This window comes from Salarias fasciatus, chromosome 12 (genome assembly GCF_902148845.1).
Source record: "Salarias fasciatus chromosome 12, fSalaFa1.1, whole genome shotgun sequence".
Lineage (NCBI taxonomy): Eukaryota > Metazoa > Chordata > Actinopteri > Blenniiformes > Blenniidae > Salarias > Salarias fasciatus.
This window is the reverse complement of record NC_043756.1, coordinates 19,983,441-20,006,320: the sequence shown is the minus strand read 5'-3', so window position 1 is coordinate 20,006,320 and position 22,880 is coordinate 19,983,441. Positions and strand designations below refer to the sequence as shown.

General features: G+C 41.7%; 2 protein-coding genes across 9 annotated transcripts; both read right to left on the bottom strand.

The window, feature by feature from the left end:
• Positions 1-273: 273 nt before the first annotated feature.
• On the bottom strand, positions 274-10,658 carry LOC115398820 (B-cell linker protein). 5 transcript variants are annotated; one of them, XM_030105789.1, is made up of 19 exons: positions 10,563-10,658; positions 7,846-7,871; positions 7,671-7,705; positions 7,554-7,591; positions 7,153-7,285; positions 7,007-7,053; positions 6,742-6,790; positions 6,581-6,655; positions 5,373-5,401; positions 3,688-3,724; positions 3,465-3,543; positions 3,289-3,319; positions 3,062-3,098; positions 2,872-2,974; positions 2,635-2,672; positions 2,430-2,473; positions 2,083-2,151; positions 1,587-1,745; positions 274-1,484 (listed from the first exon to the last, which is right to left on the bottom strand). In XM_030105789.1, the coding sequence occupies exons 1-19, from the start codon at positions 10,563-10,565 to the stop codon at positions 1,368-1,370; spliced, it is 1,149 nt and encodes a 382-aa protein (XP_029961649.1). In that variant the 5' UTR covers positions 10,566-10,658; the 3' UTR covers positions 274-1,367. The 5 variants fall into 5 exon arrangements, with proteins under 5 accessions (XP_029961649.1, XP_029961650.1, XP_029961648.1 ...); XM_030105790.1 differs by lacking the exon at positions 10,563-10,658 and adding an exon at positions 9,979-10,048 and having other exon boundaries at positions 7,195-7,285; XM_030105788.1 differs by lacking the exon at positions 10,563-10,658 and adding an exon at positions 9,979-10,047.
• Positions 10,659-11,035: 377 nt separating this feature from the next.
• Positions 11,036-22,644, bottom strand: plat (plasminogen activator, tissue). 4 transcript variants are annotated; one of them, XM_030105336.1, is made up of 15 exons: positions 22,530-22,644; positions 17,975-18,075; positions 17,366-17,489; positions 17,026-17,160; positions 16,126-16,236; positions 15,088-15,262; positions 14,400-14,491; positions 14,129-14,303; positions 13,957-14,042; positions 13,768-13,830; positions 13,459-13,663; positions 13,234-13,370; positions 12,745-12,885; positions 12,467-12,615; positions 11,036-12,375 (listed from the first exon to the last, which is right to left on the bottom strand). In XM_030105336.1, the coding sequence occupies exons 2-15, from the start codon at positions 18,035-18,037 to the stop codon at positions 12,208-12,210; spliced, it is 1,824 nt and encodes a 607-aa protein (XP_029961196.1). In that variant the 5' UTR covers positions 18,038-18,075; positions 22,530-22,644; the 3' UTR covers positions 11,036-12,207. The 4 variants fall into 4 exon arrangements, with proteins under 4 accessions (XP_029961196.1, XP_029961199.1, XP_029961198.1 ...); XM_030105339.1 differs by having other exon boundaries at positions 17,447-17,489; XM_030105338.1 differs by lacking the exon at positions 22,530-22,644 and adding an exon at positions 19,913-20,024.
• Between the last annotated feature and the right edge of the window lie 236 nt (positions 22,645-22,880).

The following is a 22,880-nucleotide window of genomic DNA, read 5'->3' as shown; positions in this document are numbered from 1 at the left end:
TGTTATTATTCCATTATTTAGGTCTACATATATTGCATGTATTCAATCAGCAGCCACGTCATTATTGCTATTAATGGCTATTAATAGGTTGAACCCCCATACAGCTTCTAACTCCATTCCTCTCACTTTACCAACACTGTTCCAGTGGTGTTCTCATTCTTAATGCTGCCACCTCCACTTCTGCTATTTACAAAACCAAGGCCTCACTGTGTGCAGAGTTTTCTCTTCAACCTTGAACCCCTCCATCACAAATCACTCATGGCACTACTCAGTGATTGTTTTATTAATTTTTTTCTTAATGATCCCATGCACAGTTTTAAAGTGTAGGTACAGTGAGGTGATCACAAAAGGTTACATTTATTTCACACAGAATTGGATAATGATAATGTTTTTATTCCTTCACAAGTATTATCACATATTTATTTTTCTGCCAGGTGGTGCTCAAGCCTCAGGATTTATGGTTTGGGTCACAGAGATGGCAGTTTGAGCCTGACAGGAAGCAGGTGTAACCACCAGTGTCTGGTCAGCAGCTGCAGGCCGGCAGCCCACAGCCACACATAAACAGCTCCCAGTAACCCTCCCTGATGAGGAGCGCTCATAATGCACTTAATCCTTTAGACACCACAGAAACCCCGAATAAAATAAAACAAGACTAAATATTCATGAGGATACACAATAAAATCCTTTCTTTTTTGTGCTTTCTTGTGCTGAATTTTTACAACATGAAATAGAGAACACCATTTATTCACAATCATAGTAAATAAAGTCATGTGCATAATGTTGATATTGATTAGAAAGAGTAAAAAGTAATGTAAATGACTTCATGTATGTTGCACATTTTACCTCTTCAGCAGTCTCAACATACTTCACATTCTCCATCTGTCACACCCCATGGCTCGACCAGCCAGCTGAAGTTATAGTAAAATGGTTTCATACATCGTAACGTGCAGAAGTTTACTGTTTTGTTTACATTTCTAATGTCAGTTCAATAGAATCGTCAGCAAAGTAACCATTTCTTTATCCAAACAAGAAAACTGGATGCCTGTTTGTGTAACAAGGTGAAAGGACAGTCAGCTTTGTGCAATATGTAAAAATTACGACAAATATGAGACATGGCAAGAAAACATCCCCATAAAAACACTGTGTGACTCTTTGTTAAATAGTGTTTCTGACATGTCATGCGGTTGGTGTCAAGCATTTTCAGCATCCCTCACAGCATTGTTTTTTTCCCCCCACTTAATATTACACTGCCCCAAGACTGTTTTCATTAAGTTGTAATTGCACTCTCAAGTAAATCTCCCTAAAGCATCATTTTTACTCAGGATTCATGGGAACATGATGTAGAAGAGACTTGTCATGTTGTATTTTTAAGGGCGCACAGGGTGAATTAAATGTGCTGTGTGCTTGGCCTGGCTCTTGCTGTCAATCAGAAGCAGTTGGTTAATTTCATGATGAGAAACCATCTCATCCAGGCTGGGAAAAATCTGAAAGACAGAGAGGAACAATGCGTATTCCTTAAAAAAAAAAAACTAAAAAAAAAAACTGATTTGGGTACCAGAGGCTGTGCACTTCCTCTCCGTCCTCACCTCTTCACTCTTTTTCCCTTCTTTCCCGAGAGCGTAGCCTTGTGCATCCTCCAGAAAGCGGATGGGAACGTTGTACACCTTCTGCTGGTAGAGCACAGCGAGGGTGTACGGCTGGCGGACGCTCTGGGCCGAGCTGTGTCGGATGAGGAAAGCTCCATCCTACAAAAACAGCAAAAAGAGCCAAGTTGATGAATTAAAAAAAAAAAAAAAGGTGGAGATGAAAACTTTAAATAGATGAAGCTTCAACATATAAATGAGATTACTGAGGTTCAAATACACGTGAGGGATAAAATAACCCCAGGAACAAGTGACTGTCACACAGAGTGAGTGGAGGAATTGGAAAACAAGTTGCAGACGCAGAGCCCTGAAGGTGTCTGAGTCAGGGCTCGATGTGATTAGTTTCACATTTAACTGCATTGTAATGGAGACTCAGCAGATTTCCCTATTGACTCTGTAACACACCTCCCTCGAGGCCTCGTGTTTCTGTGCGGTTTACCTTGTTGACTTTCTCCAAGAGATCCTCGGCTGTTTTTCTGCTGCAGTTTCCAGCAAACCACTCTCTGTTCTGTAATAAACATTCCCCAATATAGAAAACAGTGATCAAGAGGCAGAGTGCAAGGTGTCAAGTACATAACTTACAGTTAAATTAAAGCAGTATTTCTGATACGTAATTATTCCTCAGAGGAGAATTAGCTTCAACACAAACACTTTTTGGAGTATTGTGTTACTATTACACCTTCTTTTTGTCAAGTTTATTATTTGTAAATTCTTACTAAGTATAAATGGGATGTTAATCATTACTTTTTGCTGTGTGCCGTCTACTTGTCGTGATCGGTGTCTTACCTCATATCCGGATTGTTTGGTCATCCTCATACCGTTGGGGAAGACTTTAAACAGACAATAAATCATGTTAGAGGACAAGTTGGTGGGAAACAACCTGATGGTGTAAAAAGTTTCATTCTAACAAAGTTGTGCTTCAAAGCGAGTTCCAAGTGATCGCATTCATCCCTCTGGGATTTAAAGGGGAACTTTTTTAACGCGAGCTTACCCACAGGCTTAGCGTCTGGCATAGGAGGATTTGGATTGCTAGAGGGAGGAAAAAAAAAAAGATATCTGATGTTATTCACTCCGGTTTAATTCTGATGTATGAATTTAGACGAACACTTGGGGTCAGTGACAAAAAGTGGCCTAGAAATTAATGCAAATTACTGTTTTACTATTTTAAACATCAGTTTCGACTGTGTGATAGAACGTTGCCTTCCTCTCTGTATTCATCAGCTCTTACCCGAGTTTAACTTCCCTCTGGTTTGCAGAGAGAGCGGGCTTAACGCTGATCACCGGAGGGTGTTTGATGGGAAAAGCTGCTCGTTTCTCTTGTACCGCAGGGGCTGCAGAGACAATGTCCATACTCTTCATATTTATAGCTATTTTCTTCACATGCAATTAAAAATCAGTGAAGAAAATGAGATTCTGACCTGTTTTAAGGTCCATCGTGGATGGCAAGAACGAATTCTGAAAGGGAGGAAGTAAATATTACCGCGGTGTCATTGTGCTGAGTTTAATATCCCGTGGAGGAAACAGAGCTATAGGGTTGGAATGAAAACTTCTGATAAAACTTTCTGATAGTCCAACTATGAATTCGTAGGAAGCTCAGCTTGAGAGAATTATGAGACGGAACACTGAGATGAATAGACACACTTACAGACGTAGCTCGGGGAACTGGAGGCTTCATTCTGCAGGCAGTGAGCTTATATCATTTCATGGCATGTTTAGGAGCAGACGTTTATTATTTAATGCCACTACTGTAGCTATCATATATGCATTTTACTGATGAATATTAAACAAATGGGAGTCATTGTCTTAAAGACATGTACTCACATGGGTTTAGGAGCAGACAAAGCTGTTGTATTAGGAGGCAGAGGCATTCTCTTGGGTCCAGGAGGGGGAGGAGTACATGCTGAGCACCACATAGAAAGGAAATTTTGATTTTTAAACCAGATTTTACATAATCTATAAATAAAATTTTGAGATTTTTTTGAGAGTTCTGTCAATCGTTTAATCTCTCGTTGAACAGTGATGTTCAAAATACAATGTAACCTACCTTCTGTTGGCTCTAAATAAACATCATCGTTGTTTTCCTGAAAGATAGAATCATAAACACCATGGTGACAAGTACAGTTGTGTGTTTAATAAACACACAACTCGCTCCATGTTCTAGGCCTCAACATCCACCACAATAAAGCCAGAGAGGAAGATAGTCACACACACTCACATTCACACCTGTGGACAATTTAGAATCCCTGGTTAGCCTCAAATGCATTAGCACTGGATCACCCAGTGAAAACACATATGAGCACATGAAAAACATGTAAACTCCCGTGCTAACCTCTACATGACTGTGCAGCCCTCAGTCTCCACAGTAGCTTTAAGATATCTTTATATTTACAGTGAGTTATGTATTATGCACTGCTTAAACAGGCCTTTTGAAACAATTTAGACTGTAGCCGAGCCAGAGTGGGGGCAAGGGGGCGGTCGGCCCAGGGCCCACGAGGTCATAGGGCCCGTTTTATGTGATGTGTTCACATTTAATCGGAAATGAATTATTATAATAAGATGTGCAGTGTGTGCGAGAAGGTATACGCATATAAGTGTGGGCTCCAATTTGCCAATTCTTACATTACGACTGTCCATGAATGCATCAGAGCTGTAAGCCAGCGCTGATTGGCTGTGCGGCATTAACAAGTTTTTTCTTTGCTCTTTGAAGGGAAGTTAAACAGCTCAACACTATACTAGCCGCTAGCGGTACTACCCAAACCTAACATGGGAGCCACTGGTGAGTCAGTGAAACCTTCCAAAATATTGTCTTCATCAGAATGCTGTGGTCTTAAACACCTGCCTATTTGAATGTGCCTTGTGTTGCTTTAAACTACAAGAGACCTCTATTTTTTTCTAATATACGTGAATTCCAAAAGATATAGATAGCTGTTTCTATATCTATCTGAAAAGATTGTGTAATTTTAGACCAGCTGTGTTTATTTTATATTTAAGCTGTATCAAAGATGGTACAGATGTAGCCCGTTTTTTTTTTTTCTTCTGAGCTTTCAGCACCATGGACAGCGGACGCTCTGAGATTGACGCCTGTCAGTCTGCATTTGTTTGTATGTATGTGTGTGTGCGTGTTTGTGCGTGCATATGTGTATTTGTTCTTCAGAACAAGTTTGTGAACTGGTTTGTGACTTTATTCTGCTTTCTGAGGCATAGAGGTTTGCTTGGCTCAATAAAAGTGAGCATTAGTGTGTTGTTTGATGGTAGCATGAGGGATTGTTTGAATGGTAAAATTACTATCATGAGGGCCCGTCGAGAATGCTCCGCCCCCTCTGTACTGAGACCCACGCTCCATCTCTGAATTTAGACCACAGATTAAAGGCACGTTAAATCTCCAGCTTGGGAGTGAAAGAACTATTCACTGCTTTTATTCCAGTGTAATTCTGCAAGATACTGAATATTAAAATCAATAGAAGTTAAAAAAAAATATATATATATATAAAAAAACCATCAAGTATGTATATATTTGATATAAAACAAGCTCTGCAACTTTTAAAATCATAACCTTTAATGGTCCCTAACAGAAGATTCGCATATCCAGTTCTGCTCTCCTTCTAATTTTGTTCTACTTATAAACATGTTTGCCAACAGAAAGGTCTCCCCAGATAAAGTCTGTCCTTTGCCCCATTCACAACAGCAAAAAGAAATAGAATAAGAAAAAAAACTACAATTTAAAATCACCTCTTCTACATTGGGATCCAGGTAAACATCTGAAATGTAGAAAGAAAACACGACTAGTTATCTGTGGCAGGGATCACATGCATAGACTGAGGTTCACACTGTCATGCAGAATCAGCCCCATTTTCATGTCCCTCATGAATTAATTAGTGAAATGAGAAAAAAAAAAAGGAAATTTCTCATCTATTTTTTCAGCATAACTTCAACTATTTACTTTTGTATATAAACTGTATTTCTAACATATATCACCAGCCAATAGCGTCTACTATTTCCACCGTATTACATTATCAGTTTGCATATAACTCAAAATATATTATCTCTCAGTTATAATTAGCTCCACCATCACTATTTGTAATATCCAGCGTGATATAGCCGTTATGAATGGGCCATTATGCTTAATAATTCAGGGCCTTTTCTTCTCTAAATGTTTAAAAAGCAGAACTTACACTTGGAGCAAAGCCAATAGGCAAACAAAACGACATTCAACATGTCAGAACTGGGAAAGGTCAAACAAGAAAATGTTCCACCTTTAAATAATGGCAACATTTTAAGTAATACCGCTATTATAATGCAGTGTGAATGATTTTTCCTTTGCACAACAGTTTACTAAAAAACGTATTGATGATTATAATCCCATTATTATAAAGAAAATGTAGCTGATTGCCGAATACTTATATCACAGCACACTGAGTTCAGGAGGTTTACTCAGGTCTAGGGTGCAGCTCAGTGGAGCTACAGCAGGTGGTGCTGTCTCATTTGTTTCAGTGTCAGCTGCAGTCAGTGCCACCTTCAAGCAGACCAAAGTTCGAGTTTGTGTTCCTGAAGATTTGTGGAATTTTCCCCAACCTGACTGAAACATTTCTACTATACAGTACAATGGCTAGGAAACTCTACACAACCACGTCCATAGTAATTCACAGCAAAAAAATGTAGAAAAGAAATTCAGACACATTTTTTGGAATTTGTGTCTTTTCATGAATTTGTGATACACAGTTGTTCGGACAGTTTTTCATGAATTTACTTTTCCCAAACCATTTTTTTCCTGAGAGACACAAATGAAACTGCAGGTGTTGTGTATCTTGTCAAATGGTCATTTTCAACAGAAACTGTAAAATCAAATCTTTTTAGTTTTGTATTCAGTCACTTTATCACCTCATGCAGAAGAACAAAGTATCAGAGGCCTCTCTGTGTCTGTAGATTTGATAACTCACCTTCCTCAGACACAGGAACTGGAACAGGAGGGACTTTCTTCCTCCCCGGCTTTTCATTTCTGTCAATCTTCGGCGCTGGATGAGAGAAGGAGGTGTAGCATAAAGGGAAACAGCATTGCACAATAAATTAACCAAATCATGAAAAAAATACACAAACTTACGTTTTTTAGTGTTGGGTTCAAAAGGGAAATCGCTGCGTGGTTGAGGTTTCTAGATAACACAGATGAAATTAGTTTACAGAAAATCCAAACTTCATTTCTAGTTAATTCCTTAAAAAAAGCTATTGGGATTACCTACTTGTCACCGAAAAAAAACTATTAATTTGTGAAAGTAGATAGAAGCATGTATGCACAACCCTCCCCTAACCTGCCAGAAGTAAAGTTGTTACAGAAACATGCTCCTTTATACTCAACAGACACAGTTTACCGGGGGTTTGCTTGGTCTGGATGGATGAGCGCATTCAGACATTCTCCCTGCAAAGCAGAGCACAGATTAACAGAGTTTTAAGGAAGGGTTGGGTTGAAGTTTTCCTGAATAGTTTGTGCCGAGCAGTGGGTTTAAAACTGTTTTACTTGATTCTTTTGCGCCGTTAACACTCAGCACGGCGTTGTTACCCAGGTATGGGTTCTCCTCCACTTGTCTCTGCGGGATATTCACACCCGGCGGACATGGAGGGACTTCATACATGTCACCATCATCATCGTCCTGCCACGAGGACAGATAGGTCAGAAACAGTTCAATAACTGGCACATTATTATTGCACGGTGATTGATTGTATCCCACCTTATCTCATGATCAGCTGTGGAAACATGGAGTGTAGATATGGAGTAATTACAACATTATTGTTAAGTAGATGGATAGTGAGGATGTTATCAGTTCTGTGATGCATGGCTGTGGTTTGGAGAACAACATAATCCACGAAACTACTGAAAAACCAATGAAACCTTTGCCGATGTGAAGAATTTGTACTTACAAATTCATCCTGTGGCCACCCAAAGTCTGCATTGTTATCTGAAATATATAAATTCAATTTATAATACAAAAAAACAAGCTTGAAGATTATTTTTTTCACACAGAATGTAAGTTCCACCTGTCCTTCTAGGGGGGGCTGGAGGTCCACTGTGCCTGAGAAGAAGTAGAGAAACAAGGGTCACAAAATATCTGCTGCAGTACATCACATTTTGTATATCATACTTGAATGGCAAAGACATGAAGCTTTTTTTGTTTTTTGTTTTTAGTTTTTTTATATTTTGTTGTGTACTCACAGGTTCTTGAGTTTTCCAAAGAAGCTCTGAAAGACAAAAGAATGTGTAAAAGTTGGTGAGGTCGTGGAAGGGACGGGAACACTGATGACCACAAACCAGCCACTGTCTCACTGTATGTCTGTTTAGCAATGATTTACTTCCAGTTAACCATCAGCTTCATCTGTCAGTCTGAGTCAGAGGCGGCTCTTTCAGTAGAGCTTCACTTTTTACAAGAGAGCTTTATTTGGTGAGGAACAGTAAAAACTTTATAAACTCCTCAGTAACACTGCATCACTGCAGAGGACCGAAGCAACAGAAGCAAAGCAGAAGCAAATACACAGAATAATTATTTCTGTTTTTTTTATTGACAGCCCAGTAGGGAAGAAAAAAAAACAGAATTTGAGACTTTGTGGGAAATTCAGTAACTGTTAAAATCGCCTGCTCTGATCTTTTCACTGGGCCAGTTTTAAGGAGGAGAAGGTTCAGATGGGTGTGTGTAGAGATATCAGTAAAAGTGAAATGTCATCAGAAATAAAGACTAATGAGAAAACCAAGTTAAGTGCACTAGCAAAGTAAAAATACCTCATCACATGTCACAATCACAAGAGACAGTTTGCGCTGTCTTTATGATAATTAAAAAAATGACCATATGATGTAAGGTAGCAGTAGAAGTAACTCAAAAGTGATGTTTTGATTTCACTGAACTAACTAACAGAAGAATATGTTGTTATGTGTTTAACGTTTTTTCACTATTGTTATGGAGAAAGTTTTACCATTGCAAATCCTGTTTATTTCTTTTTTTTTAATGCTGTCACATCTGTAAGCACCCATGAAAATGTGTTTAGATGTGACAACAGTTCTAAAAATTAGCTTTTGATTATGTTAAGTATTTATTTTAATGTTCACCAATTTCTTTTTTCTTGTGAATAATGGAGTATATAATTTATGCGGGACAGAGAAACATCCTCCCAAACTTTGTTTATTGAAATATCAATTGTAAATGACACATTTGAGTTTCTTGATCACAGACTTACAGACTTGGACATAAAATAAAACTGGTATTCATTTCAGCACATCACAGAGAGATGCACATTGCTGTGATGTGAGTGATTCTTTAGGGTATTAGAAGTATGACCTCAAATACTTCACTCTTTTACCCACTGATTGTTTGGGTTTTTGTTCTCCAGATAATCTCTGATGCTTAAACACCACTATGATAAAGTTAAAAAAAAAATTGCAAGCAAAACTCAATTGAAAAAGCACATGAAACAACAGCGCAGTTCCAGTGCAGTGATGCAACAGAAGCAGATTAATGTGCACGTCAAACGAAACCAGGAAGTAGAATTGACTTTATCAGGTGGCCGTAGAGGAAGTGTTGATATGAAGTAAATGATTATGGACCGACAGACAGCAGTGGGGGGAGGGTTTGTTTTCAGCCTCACATATTGGGTAACAACATGCCAGTTAACAGTTGCTGCACTGTTGATAAATGAGCAGCAGGTGAGAGGCGATGAGACAAAGAGCCCACATTACTCCCCCCAGCTATTTATGGATTTTTCCACCTGCAGCAGTTCTGAAAATCGGTATATTTCAGAGTCAGGTCAGGCTACTGTGACAGTGCTCTGCTTTGTGTCAGCTGCAGCGTTGAATTGTGGACTGCTGTTGTAACATTTCTCTGGTGTAAATGTTTAGTCACAGCCACAAAGGAAAGTGCTATCAGTGGCTCAGACAGCCAACCGCAGGAAAACGGAAGAGTCACGCAGCGGTGGAGTAAAATCTGATGCAAAACAGGACAAAAAATGTAGCAGTCAAATATGTCACCTGAGAGAGAGGGATTATCTGTAATATCAATAACACCTGCAACTATACCATACCTGGTCAATGGACGTATAAAGTATTTTTTAAGAGTCTATAAGTAAACCAAATTCTAAAATTATGATCGTTGTTGGGAATGGTTTTGGAGTATTGCAAGACCTGATCTTCATCCATCTATTCATTCTCTACACCCTCAACAGGTTATCAATCTATAATGGGGCAAATATGTTTCTGAACTGTGGGAGGAAAAACCATACACATACGGGGAGAACATGCAAACTCCACACAGAAAGAAAAACATTCAACTGGACCTGAACGTTGTGAAGCGACAGCTCTTACCGCTTTCATTGTGCCACTGGTTGGATCTTATCTTTGCTTTTCAGTGTTTGTTCTCAATAACAAAACTTCTTGTTTGCATGAATTTTTAGCTGTGTGCAACAGGAACTTTAACTTAGTTTTTCTTTTCAAGATCTGTGTTATAGAATTATGACAAGTTTTTTCCTTTTTTAAACTGGAATGACTGAGTTTTTCCAGAAAGAATAATAATGAATAACTTTTTCTCAATGTAAAAAGCAAACAGAAAGCTTAATGAAATCATTTCATATTTTACAGGACATTTCTAGCATATTCTAAACTGATTGAGGGTAAACATTTGGCCTTGAGTTATCTATAAACCCAGGTTCTCTGAGATATCTTTTTTCTGTTTGCTTTCACACTCCGATATAACCTCAACATCGCCAGTCTAGTTTCTATCATATCTTTCCCATTATTCACAACTCGATAAGAAAAACATTGATGGAATAAATATATTCACACAACAGGTTGACAGAAAGCTTGAAAAACATTTGCACACTTCCTCCCGACTCCACCCAATGTGATCGGTGTAAACTACAGTAGATTAGAAAGATACTGAAACAGTTTACCATTCTGAGCAGATGAAGTCAAGCCTCGGCTGCAGGAATCTTTTGGTATCAGCTGCGGTGTGTGAGTAGCTCCAGACACCGAAAGCTTGTGATAGAGTGAGAACCTGAAGCGGCTCTAACTCAGCTCATTTGCATTTCCTACCTGTATCACAAACTCAGGCTCACCTGCCCCTCCGCTGTTTGCTTTCAGACAAGCGGCTGCACTGCTCATGTGCTGCTCCGAATGTCCCTGCTTTCACGCAGATGTGGCCTCCTGCAACTCATTACTGCTCACATTTTACTGATCACCCCTTCAAACTGAAATTGTAAGCAGTTCAGAAAATGAGAAAATGAATGGTTTCAGTGAACTCAGTGTGAACTATTTGTAACTTGCCGTCACACCATTTGGCTAAAAGTCCCTCTGAAAAGCGTTTAATGGACATGTATGTGACTGAGCATTAAAAAAAAAAAATTGAAACTCAAAAGTATGAAACGATTTGTTTCAAATCACTTTATTGAAAAAGGAGGATGTTGTATTATGGGGTTACAATGGTATTGACAATAAATTATTAGGTTGCAGTACACAGACTTAACATATTCTACAAAACAGTGTAAAACGCACATAAATATTAACTTAGTATAAAACATCTAGAACACAGTGTCCCTCCAGAATCTATCACAGAGTGAAGCAAGCTTGTTATAAAGTTGCAATCAATATGCAGTTTAATGAAAAACTGATGAAAAAAAAACAACGTTTCAATATAAAGTCAATGATCAGAGAATATGCAGGGTACACACATGCTGGGGTCAACCCAGGTGTCAGGTGAAGGAGAACTCGGGTATAAAGCATGAAGAGAACAAATTACTTCAGCTCTCCTGTTGAGCCTTTTTTTGGATGCTTCCTGTTCCTATCTGTCCAACTATACGCTCATCTATGAGGTGGCAGTGAGCTTAAGTATGAAACTTGCTAAAAAAAAAAGCTGAATCTGAACCAGCAGATACATTTTGTGGTTTGGATGAAGCCCTAATGAGTATTTGCAGAGCATTTCCCATTGAACTCATTAAGCAATACAGCCTTAAATCTTAATTCTGTCACTCAACGTACAGGAATGCCCTTTGGAAGAGCACAGCCATGTGATTTACTGCCCTGTGCACATCAAACACCTCTGTAGAGGAGGGATATTCCCCTGTGACAATGTTGTAAAAACCAGCTTATAGCCAGCCTCAAAGAAACAAAGCATCAACGTATAATTCTTATTCAAACTACCTGAGCCTGCCTGAGAAAACAGACCTCGTAGGCTGTAAAAGACACAGAAAATACTATCAAATTCATAAAATGGCCCAGAAGGAGGAAAACTAGTGGGTTCCCTGTTTCTGCCCTCAGATACTGTCACATTCAACACAGTAAGAAATAAGACACTTGAGAATGTAGAGCTACGGTGAGTATGTAAACTCGTGGTTGAGGTTCTTCCTGTGTGTCTCAGCGGGAGTGGACCCGCCGGAGGAAAGCTCCCATCTGCCTGGACGTAGATCCACTGAAGCTCTGTGCAGGACCGCACCCCTGTGGACCTCTCTGTCTATCTTCTGAATGATAAACCATTCGCTTCAAACACCATGTTTATAGTGATGGCCACTCAACACCTTCTTTGGGATTTTTTTTCTTCATTTAAACGGGATTTGCCTTGATTTTGCTGTTGATCCAGTCGATGTACTGCGTGACTCGGGTGTAAACGCCGGGCGTTTCCTTCTGGCCGCACCCGACGCCCCAGCTGATCACACCCATCAGAGTCATCCTGTCGTTGTTTCGACAGACGAGGGGACCGCCGGAGTCTCCCTGTGAGTGAGGGAAAATAAAAACCGGATCAAGAAATGTTCCCAGCAGTGATAGAATAAGGAGATTTATGGCTAAAAGCGGGTTTTCTCACCTTGCAGGCATCGTCCAGTCCCCGAGTGTCGCCTGCACACAGCATGTTAGCGGTGACTTTGCGTCCTGACAGCACATCAGGGACGCAGCGCTCTTTGGGCCACAGGCGCACGTATCCTCTCTTCACTCGCTCAGAGAACATTGGAGAAACTGTATATAGAGAGAGTTTCAAATCAGTGATTCTGTATAATGCCTCTGCTGCCCTCTGGAGGACAATATAGAACAGTAACAGCTACATTCCTTGTAAAATGCGGTGAAATAGGTGTCATGTTTGCTTACATTCTGCGTCCTTTCCATAGCCTGAGATCTCACACTCCGTCCAGTCAGGCAGCGCCAGCCCGCGTTCAGGCAAACACGCCGGGAAAACCTCCGGAGAGTTTACAGCACACATGCCAATATCCGTCTCCAGCTTCAAAATAGCTGCAAGTGGAGAGCGACCAAAGGAAAGTCACTGTAATGCACTGGGAAAATGTCTGATGCTGCCCACTTAAACTTCCATATCATCACTGCTGGGGGAAAAAGAAAATCTGTGACAAAAGAGTCACACTCTGGTTTAATGCTGGTGCATGACAAAGCTCACGATGAGGCTCATTAGAATTTGACATATTTATGACAGTGAGGCAATCTGGCTTTTTCACAGCAAGATGGAAATGTACTGGCTTGCATCAAAATAAGTTTTATAGCAGGGTTGTTCTGTTGGCCTTTGCAAGATGGCACAGTTCTTCTGAATGAAGTGTTTGCTGAGTGTATATCAAACGGCTGTCTCACCGATGTCGTTGTCATACGATTCGCTGTCAAAGCCCTCGTGGATCCAGTATTTCTCCACTTTGAAAATCTGCTCGCTGCTGGAGTTCTGTTTCCGAAACGTCCTTCCCAAGACCACTTGCAATTTTTCCGCTTTTTCTCTGAAATTATAAAAGAGAACATAACTTTTCTCCTCTGGCCGTTCAGCACAGTCCCGACAGAATCAGGAGACGTGTTAATCATCCCAACCTGTCCTCAAAGCAGTGAGCGGCAGACAGGACCCAGCAGGAGTCGATGAGGATCCCTCCGCATCTGAAGAAGTGCTGTTTGTGCCGGGCCTGGTACACGTTGATGGCCGCCTGCCACGGCTGCTCTGTGATGTCGCTCACCCGCCCGCCGTACAGGCGGAACGTTGGCCGGTTCAGGGTGTTGTCCAAACGCTGGCCACACGTCGCTACAGACGCCACAGTTTGCACGGTTAGAAATCGTAGCAAATAGCAAGTGGATGAGTCGTGGCTATATGGGAAGTGATTTTCACTCCATAAGAAGGTGGCCTACCTCCGTTATTGTTCGTGATCGGAGCTCGTGGACCGAGAGTGGTGATGATGGAGGGACGTCTTGCTGCAATAACAAAAAGTATGTTATCTCATATGTCGTCTCAACCTTTCTATCATTGGTGGTGTCACACTCAGCCAAACTATTTGATGTGGAGAAAAAACAAAAGATGAGGAAATGAGGGGTACTCACCACATTTGGGGATGCTGCAGAGTTCCCAGGTCAGCTGCATGTTTTTGTAGGTGTGGCACCACGGACCCACGTCTCCGTCTGGATTCCTTTTGGATGAACAAAGAAAATACTCTGGCATTTTATTCGGCACAAAGGGGGACATTCACCACATGTGTCCTCCTGGCAGCCAAACCTGCAGAAACTGTGGCTGCCCAGGCCCAGCTCCAGTGCATCCGATCTCCAAGCGTTGTTGTTCTTGTGCCTGACAGCTGGCGAGTCCCACGGCAGACAGCGAGAGCCGCTCTTCGTGACGGACGTCGTGCCTCTGTACAACTCACCGGAACCGGTCACACAATCTTTGTACTGATCTGCTCCAAAAACCAAATGAAAACATGACAGAATGAATATTTCAATGATGGCGTCTCGGGTTTTCATATTTTTCTGTTTGAAATCTAAATCTGTACCTTCGGGGCATTTGGGCAGGGAGCAGAACTCCCAGACGATCTGGGTGCCTTTATAGACGTAACACCAGGGTGTGTCGTCATTGTCGGGGTTCCTGGGGGCAAAATGGGAGATAATGCTGATCAGTAAACATGATAAAGGCTCATATAGAAACCAGACAGTACCTACTAAGTAAATTAAAAATAATAATTTTCCACATTGTCCACTCCTATTTCAAGGGTGCAGAAGTGCAGACACATTACAGTGCTATGGGGAGCTGATGGGGGTTAAGGGTCATGCTCAGGGAAACACATCAGCTGTGTGATTTCAACACATAAACTCTGGATCCCGAGTACTTCTCTAAGCTCCCGGCCACCACATGTCTCCGCCTGACAAGCTCCAGCGAAATGAGATTTCTGGGAAGAACCTTCCGGATGGATGGGATAGCCGATGGCAGGACAGGAAATGAGAAGAGGGAGCTGGGGAGCGTTGTGGCCAGATCATTTACTACAAGCTAAACTTTTGGGATGCTGTTTGCTCTCATGTTGATTTTTTTGTATGTTCCCTCTTCAGTCGTTGATGAGGATGACGGTTTGTAAACTTTGCTTTATTTTGACAAACAATTCAGCTTGTGTCCTTCCGAGTGACTCCGGTTTTCTAATTAGACTACAATTAGCATGCTGAGAATTAAAAACTACTTCACATACGCACCTGCAGAAGTTGTGGTTGCCCAGTCCGAGGCTGCTGGCGTCTATTTTCCTCGCCGTGAACCTCCTTCCTCTGAGAGACGTGGAGTTCCAGTTGATGCACTCGGCTCCAGAATGGCTGATGCTCCATGTGCCGCGGTAGCCTTCGCCCTGCCCCACAATGCACTTCTCATTCGTGTCTGGAGAAACAAACAAACGAGAGACTGGATCAAGATCTTTATATAGCAGACTGATATCATCCTAATAACTGACATCAGCTTTTTACTCCAACACAATAAAGCATGTTTATTAGATGTTTAAAATCTTAGACTGTTCATTTTAGACAAACTATGAAAACATTTTAATTTCCTATAAAATATGTGTAGTTTCAGCTAATAGTACTCATGACATAACTCCATTAGTGGTTTCAAAGAATGACCAAAAATATACTGTAATGATCGTAAACAACACGTTCAGATTTATAGTCTGGCGACATTATTTGTCGTTGTTTGGCGAAGGTCACTTGGCTGTGGCCACTGGGGTTCAGATAATTATCCCACTGAGAGGGTGGGGTGTCCCAAAGGTTGACCGCAGAAACAAAAACATTCATATCCCAGAATGTATTTCCATAGTTTATGATCCTCTCTTCTTCTCCTCTCCAAACCGCAGGCCCGAGGCAGAGACGGGATGAGTCACAGTCAGACTGTGACCTTATCAGGAGTCACTCAGTTTTAATCAGTGTTGTGTTACGGGCCACGCGTTCGAGGATTTACTGCTGCTTTAGTGCTGATCAGCAAGCAGAAGTTGATATCTTTGTAAAATATCAGTGGCATAACCATAGCTGGCAGTGACAACATGATAAAACGGTTTCACTTACTTTAATGTGAAAGTTGTGCTTATTTTCTGTATACGTATTTGCATTCTAAAATATGATTGCAGTTTTGAAACTCTCTGACACGATAAGAGTTTCCACACTAAAAGTGTGCAAAACGTGCAAACTGCAGAAGGTCAGACATCAAACTATCATCTTCCTCACATTTCAGCAACAAAAATGATCACTTACTGATCTCACACTGAGTCCCGGTGAAGCCGGGCGGACACTGGCAGATGTAGTCTGAGGTGTACACGGCCTCCTTACATGTCCCTCCGTTGTAGCACTGAGACACAAAACACTCTGGAAAAAGCAGTGATTTAGTCAGATACAGTTCTTCGACACATGATCAGTCTGATTGATCAGAATACATTTGATTGTCTATGAACACTTGCGCAGAAAGAGGATTAGAATTGTGACATTTCAAAATAAAACCCTCAGGAATATGCAGAAGTTTGTACATAGTTGAGCCTGACTCTCTTCTAACTAATACTATCGTCAAAACTTTACATTTGAAATATTTTCATGCTAACAGAGCCCTTCCAGAGGCAAACTGGTTTCACGCCATCTGCAATGGGTTTTCTATTTATTATTTCAACATTTCCTTGAGGCTCGAGCTCAGAATAACACTCCCAGCAGTATGAGCTCACAGAGGTCGGCGAACGCAAAATGTGGTTGTAATTTGTCTGTGGGAGAGTAATTGTGCTTTGCAGCGTTCGTCAATGGGGGTGAAAGTGCATGCAAGGGCTGCTCTGGCAGGAGCATTTCAAATTATCTCAGACTAAACTACGCCCACTCAAAAAGACAGAAACGTAAGAGCTCCACGTTAGGATGCACTGCAATAACAAAGGTTTGGAAACATGAGCGAAGCAGGCCAACAAGAAAATAATCTTCAGAGATTGCAACAGCGGGTTAGAGGTAAAGAGGAGTTATAATGAAAGAGGGAGAGGTCAGGAAGGGCAGGCAGGCAGACTGACGGCTACACAAGCAGAGGGACGTAGTGTGCTCATTGAAATTATTATTATTATGATTTCACAGAGAAAACAACGTGACATTCTGATTGTGTTTGTGCGTCTGTGTGTCCACACTCACTGGTGACAGGTACAACATGACAAAGCTCTCGTCCTCTCAACGCACAACGGCAATACTCCACACGCGGCCCCCTCCATCGCAGCCAAGTGTCTCCGAAACTACGCACGGCTGACGTCTCACTATCCACACACAGTACTGAGGAAACATGCACACACACATATACAGATACAAACATTAAGTATGCAGTCAATCAAACACAAATAAATACAAAAAGAATTTTTTTCCAAATGTTGCAATCATGCAGACAAACAGACATACGAGCAGAAAGCCTGGTAATCGTGCTCATGATGATTGTGATGGTGTGATGAAGCGAGACAAACAAATGAGTGGTGAGGCTCACAGGAGGTGTCAAGGGAGGGTGACGACTTCTCGACATGAATAATCAAAAGCGTCCGTCTAGCTGGCTGCCTGCCGGGCTCACCTCTGTAAAAACGGGTCCCTCTCTTAGTGCGGAGCAGTTCCACCTGCAGCAGAGCAAGCCAGTAAATCACAGGGCAGCAGACACGGGGACTGGTTTCACGCTGCTGGTTTGCAAACCCGTGCAGCCAGTATCCTTCTATAAACTTTAACATCCACATAGAGTAGGAAATCCCTCATTTTGGCCAAATATAATACTGCTGCTGGAGACAGTGATGTAAGTTTGAAATGCTTCCTCATAATTACACAAGAAGCTGCTCGCTCTTTCAAGGTAGGATAGCTGAGAGACAGATGTTCTCATAATCATGAAAACATTCTCAGAACGATTAAAAATAAATTCTTCAGTTCTCCATAAGTTACTTTTCACTCAAAAATTAATCAATTACATTTTTTAAAGTGTGTTTTAAAACATGCATTATCATGCAAGTTAAACTGCACTGAAGCAAAAACATTAAAGTTTTGCTTATGTACATCATAAACCACCTTCTGTATTTATATCAACTGTGCAGGTATTTTGCATGGTCTTACTCACATTGCCCGCTAGGCAGCAGCAGAGAGCACAGAGGAGAATTAATGGCTCAAGTGATCTTGTCATGGCTCAGTTGCTCTCTATCTCAAGTGGTCTTCAGTTTTCTGGAAGAGAAATAGGAATAGATGTTACAAACATACATCAAAATGATTCTGTAGGGAGGATATCTCATCACTGACAATCTAATAAACCGAGAGAAGATCCTACAATCACCAAGCTTCTTCTTTTAGGAAAATGATGTAGTGACATATGGCCCTACGTAGGTGAATCATGCATTGCTCCTTATGATTTAATTAAGTGTTCCTTGCTTGTCATGATACGAAAACACACACACACAAGCAATCAATATGAAAACACAGCCAACAATGACAAGAGGAAACACCCCTCCTTGTCTTGTAAAGCTTTCGGCCCAGTGAAGTGATTTGAAAAGTTCAAGCATTGAGCTCATTGTTTATGTAAATCCGTCTTTATAAATCTGTCCTCAGCGGTGAGTCGACAATTACAGGAAAAAGTTCTACACTGGTCATCTTCTCCCGGTCGTACTGTTTCTCTGTTCAGCTTCCTTCCTCTGAGCCTGCGCCTGCCGGAGAGTGAGGCCTGTGGAGAGGAAAGGGTGGAGGAAACCGTGGGGTGGCGGTGGGAACCTGAAGGTCGCGAAGCTGAAGAAACTTCTTGAGTCAGACGGGAAGTTTTACCACCCTGCACCAGGATAATCTCATAGGAAGCTCGATGAGTTCAAAAGGGCTGCTTGTCACGGTTCCCCCCTACAAGTTCCGCCCTTGTATTTATTTACGTGTACATACCACTGGAACAAGCCGTTTATCATAATTCAACTTTTTCTCTCCTACTTTCCTAAACAGGAAGTAGCTTATCATTGCCCTCAGTTCAAACTCAGATAACGAGCGCCACATCAGACAACACAATCTGAACCATCCTGGAGCGATAAAAGGCATCCCACACAGAGAAGAGAGAGTCTGCACAATCCTGACAGCTCTGACAAAGCGACACAGCAGCTGGATGAGACAAAAAAAGGAAGTTTTAAAGATAGTAAGAGGAAACGGGAAAGCCCAGACAGAGAGAGAAAAATACACAACTTCTGTTTTGGTTTTTAATTCCTAACAAAGAAGTTATACACCAGGCTCGTTCCTCTATAGTAATAAACGAGTGCAGAAAAGAGTTCAGGAGTCAACCGTCTGCTCCTCCTCAATCAAGGGTGAGTAAACATGAGTCACAAACAAAGGATTGGAGCAGAAAGGAAAAATGGGAAAAAGCAGACACACAGAAGAGTAAAACTAATCTCTATATAAAGGACTACATTTAAAAATAACAAAAAGGAACTTCCCCAACAGACACACGCATGCATTGACCCAGACACGCAGCAGTAAACGGCAAACCATCGACACACTTGCCACTTCTGTCGGCTCCTCTCCTCCAGCTGGATCTCCACTGACTCACACTCTGTGGCTCGCTGAGCTCATAGAAAGCTGTGTTTTTACACTTCAGAGGGGTAGAAGAGGTATGCTGGCAGCCACACACACACACACACACACACACACACACACCAACACACTTTCCATCAATTTAGGGGAATTTTACACTGAGCTACATTAATTTCTCTGTGAGTTTACTAAGTGTAAACTTAATAACTGCTGCTTGGTTAAGAGATTTAAGTGTTCAAAGTGTAGGAAAAACTCACAATCTTCTCCCATCCCACACACACATAAAGTCACACAAAGTGCTCAGGAACGTGGAGCTAATCAACCCAAAGATTTACTGTTCATTCAGCTCATTCTTCATATATGAACAGAGTGTCCCGCCCTGGATTTCACTTTGGAAAGATAAACTCACCACTGAGAGCACCGCTCTCTTTGAAGCTGCTCTCACTCCAAACAAATGGAAACCCTGTTGTCCTATGCTGTTACCCCCCAAACCGAGCCTCACCGGCTGGACGACAACAACACGCCAGTCTTCTTTCTGTTCATTGGGCAGCTGTTCAGCTCCTTTCAGTCGCCCCTCTCTGAAGCCCTGTCAGCTGAAAACATGTGTTTCCTGCTAACATGCAGCCAGCGCCGACCCCGGAAAAGCGTGTGCATATCAACACAAAAACACACACCAACATGCGCACATCAGACGTGAACACATGTTCATCCCACCCCTTTTTTAAAGTCTATCTCACATGCGGAGGCCCCACTTTGGGTACTTTCAGTGTTCAGCAGCATCCTGCCGGCACGGACAGGGTTAATGCGTTTCTCTGTTACACCCAATCTGCTCATAGTTCAAACACGTACCACCAAGTTTGCAGCCGGAGTTATTGGGTCAAATATGAATGGAAGAAATTAAAGCGTTGTTGGCACGAGAGCGGTCAGACTGTGAGTCACAGAAGATGCTGCACTTTGCTTCAGTATGCAGATGTCAGGACACACAGACACACACAGATTTTTGTGCCACGTCCAAGCAACTAGAGTGAAGCGCTAACCAGAGGTTTTGACATCTTGAGGTGAGCTGAGCCATTAGCATGGACTTGTAATGATGATGAAGCAGCTGACAAGATTCTCCATTTTCGTTTGAAAAGACTGTCAAGGTGAGAAATGTCAGAAGAGGTCAGGACGAGAGCTGACTACAAAATCTAAACTGCGACAGCTGTACAATTTTAAACTTCACTTCTTGTCTGACAATACCATTCCTGTCAGTCATTTTTGTCATTTCCAAAATTGATACTTAATAAAGAAGCTGTGGTGGGCAGACTGCCCACAGTGTCTCTCAATAGGGAATTGAAAGAGGAAACACCTTGACTGCAGACATTGTTCCATCTTTACAAATTTCCTTTAGCCCTTAAGTTGTTATTTAAAGAGTATTTCTTGGAGAGTTTGGGGATTTTAAACATGCTGTGTATTCTTGTTCCTGACATGTTTTAACCTGGCATGTATCCCTGGTATTCACAAACCTCTGCAGGAGCTTCAGGTCGGGTATTTATGATGCCTTCACAGGAATTTCTGACGATGTTTAATGACACGTGATCTCGTGTTGGTAAGTAAGCTACTTAAAAAGGCATTATGCATTGGTTTCTTGGGGGGGTTTCAGTCAAGCTTCAGTGCACCAGCTGTGATCTGGCTCTGTAAAATCCCTCCAAGCACAGAGAGCTCTATTGTTTCCCTCCAGCTTCTCCCCTGTGTGCAACATGACACCACAAATTCCTTATCAGACAGGGCCGAACAGCTACACAGTTAAAAGGGGGCAGGTGAGACATAGCAGGACATGAGAGGTGAGGATGAATTAAAAGAGAGCATGAAGGATGAAAGAATGGATAGATCGGAGAAAGAAAAAGGAGAGAGAGAAAGAGCATAAAGAAGGAGAGAGGAAATAAAATCTCAGCGGTCAGCAGAAAGAGAATGACTACGACTGAGTCATCCGGCTCCCAGGGCTGCAGGGACAGAGGAAGGCACTGATGTGTTTTCAAACACTGATATTAATCAATGCTATAGAAAATGTATGCAGCTCAAACTTGTTGTCAGATATAAAGACGAGGAGATTAAAGAGGTTAAATTGAAGTCTACAAATTAGAAGTCTAGAATTCTGTTTTGTATGTGTCAGCTTGTGGTCAGTTTTTCCCACCATCTACTAACCCCCGTCTGGACCACTCTGAACTTAAAGCTTTAACATGCGAGATGCTGAGCCTGTGAGTCACAAACATCAGTGAGAAGCAGAAACCCAGCTCACCACACTGCCAGGAATGCAGATAATAGATACAAACTTGACTTTCTCTCAGCGGCACAGAGTATCAGCGTAATGTAGAACGTCAGCGGCGCTGACAGACAGACTCCAGGGGGAAGGTTCCCGAACTAATGAACCTGATAAGAACCCGAACCTCAGATATGAGCAGCCTGGCTCGAGGTGGTACACATAACAGAAGCAATACTCACACAACTATTACCTACAAAATCATCATTATTTTACCATTTCAAGAAGCAGACACTCAAAGTACCAGCACTTTCAGTCATGCACAGTAAACTTAGCGAGGAGTGGGCATGAATGGAAAGCAAGTATCTGTCAAGGAATTCAGATTCCTGTCAGATCTAACAGGTGGAGGTGGATGCAGAGAGGTCTGTTGAAGCCAGAGTGAGAAAGTGTTGGGATGCCACATGAGTGAGACACACAAGGTAATAATCAGTCTCCTCTAATCACAGAAAGCACTCTTGTAAAATATGCAGTAACAGTAGATAGATAGATAGATAGATAGATAGATAGATAGATAGATAGATAGATAGATAGATAGATAGAGACACGCACAAACAGCAAAAATAATGTAATCTCTCAAACAAAACAACTCTGACAACAACATGAGTAAATACATACAATTCCTTATTTTGATAACTAGTCGTGTGCAATATGAAATACTAATATAATTGTTACTTAACCTAAAATATTGATAACAGTCAGACTGAGGTGTCAGACACGGAGAAACCTGCAGCTGTTGCAGGAAAAAAAAAGCATCCTTGTGCGCAAAAACCTGTATTATGACAGCTTCCAGAGAGACTGAAATGAAATGAACCGATCTTACCGAACAGAAAGCCTTTGTCGATCGTCGGTGAGGATTCAGAGTCCGTGTGATTTTCGGGACTGAGCTCGTTATCCCTCTGTTTCCAGCTTTTATCCGCGCGCCGCTGTGCGTAAAAGGGGAGGGCTGATCTGAGCGCGGACGCGCAGCCGGATGAGGATGATGAGGATGAGGATGATGGCAGCCGTGATGCAGCGCGCTGGGCGGCTCCTTCCGAACTGTCCCAATGGGGGGAAATTCGTTAGAAAGTTTAGTTTCAGGGAGTTGGTTTTTTGGGGGGTAAAATCCCCCAAACCCTGCTGTGATGCTCGTGTGATTCATGAGGTTCAAGTCTGGAAAACAGTTATTCAAAAC

Bases quoted from the DNA above. Each gene is read 5' to 3' on its own strand.
- LOC115398820 (XM_030105788.1), bottom strand. The intron at 6,791-7,006 runs GTAAACTGTGTC...TGTGTTATCTAG, and splicing joins CCAGACCAAGCAAACCCCCG to AAACCTCAACCACGCAGCGA. The intron at 1,485-1,586 runs GTGAGGACGGAG...TCTGTCTTTCAG, and splicing joins AAGGGAAAAAGAGTGAAGAG to ATTTTTCCCAGCCTGGATGA.
- plat (XM_030105336.1), bottom strand. From the start codon at position 18,037: ATGACAAGATCACTTGAGCCATTAATTCTCCTCTGTGCTCTCTGCTGC. The intron at 17,490-17,974 runs GTGAGTAAGACC...GCTCTGCTGCAG, and splicing joins GCTGCTGCCTAGCGGGCAAT to GTGGAACTGCTCCGCACTAA. The intron at 14,492-15,087 runs GTGCGTATGTGA...TTTTGCCCCCAG, and splicing joins GGCAACCACAACTTCTGCAG to GAACCCCGACAATGACGACA.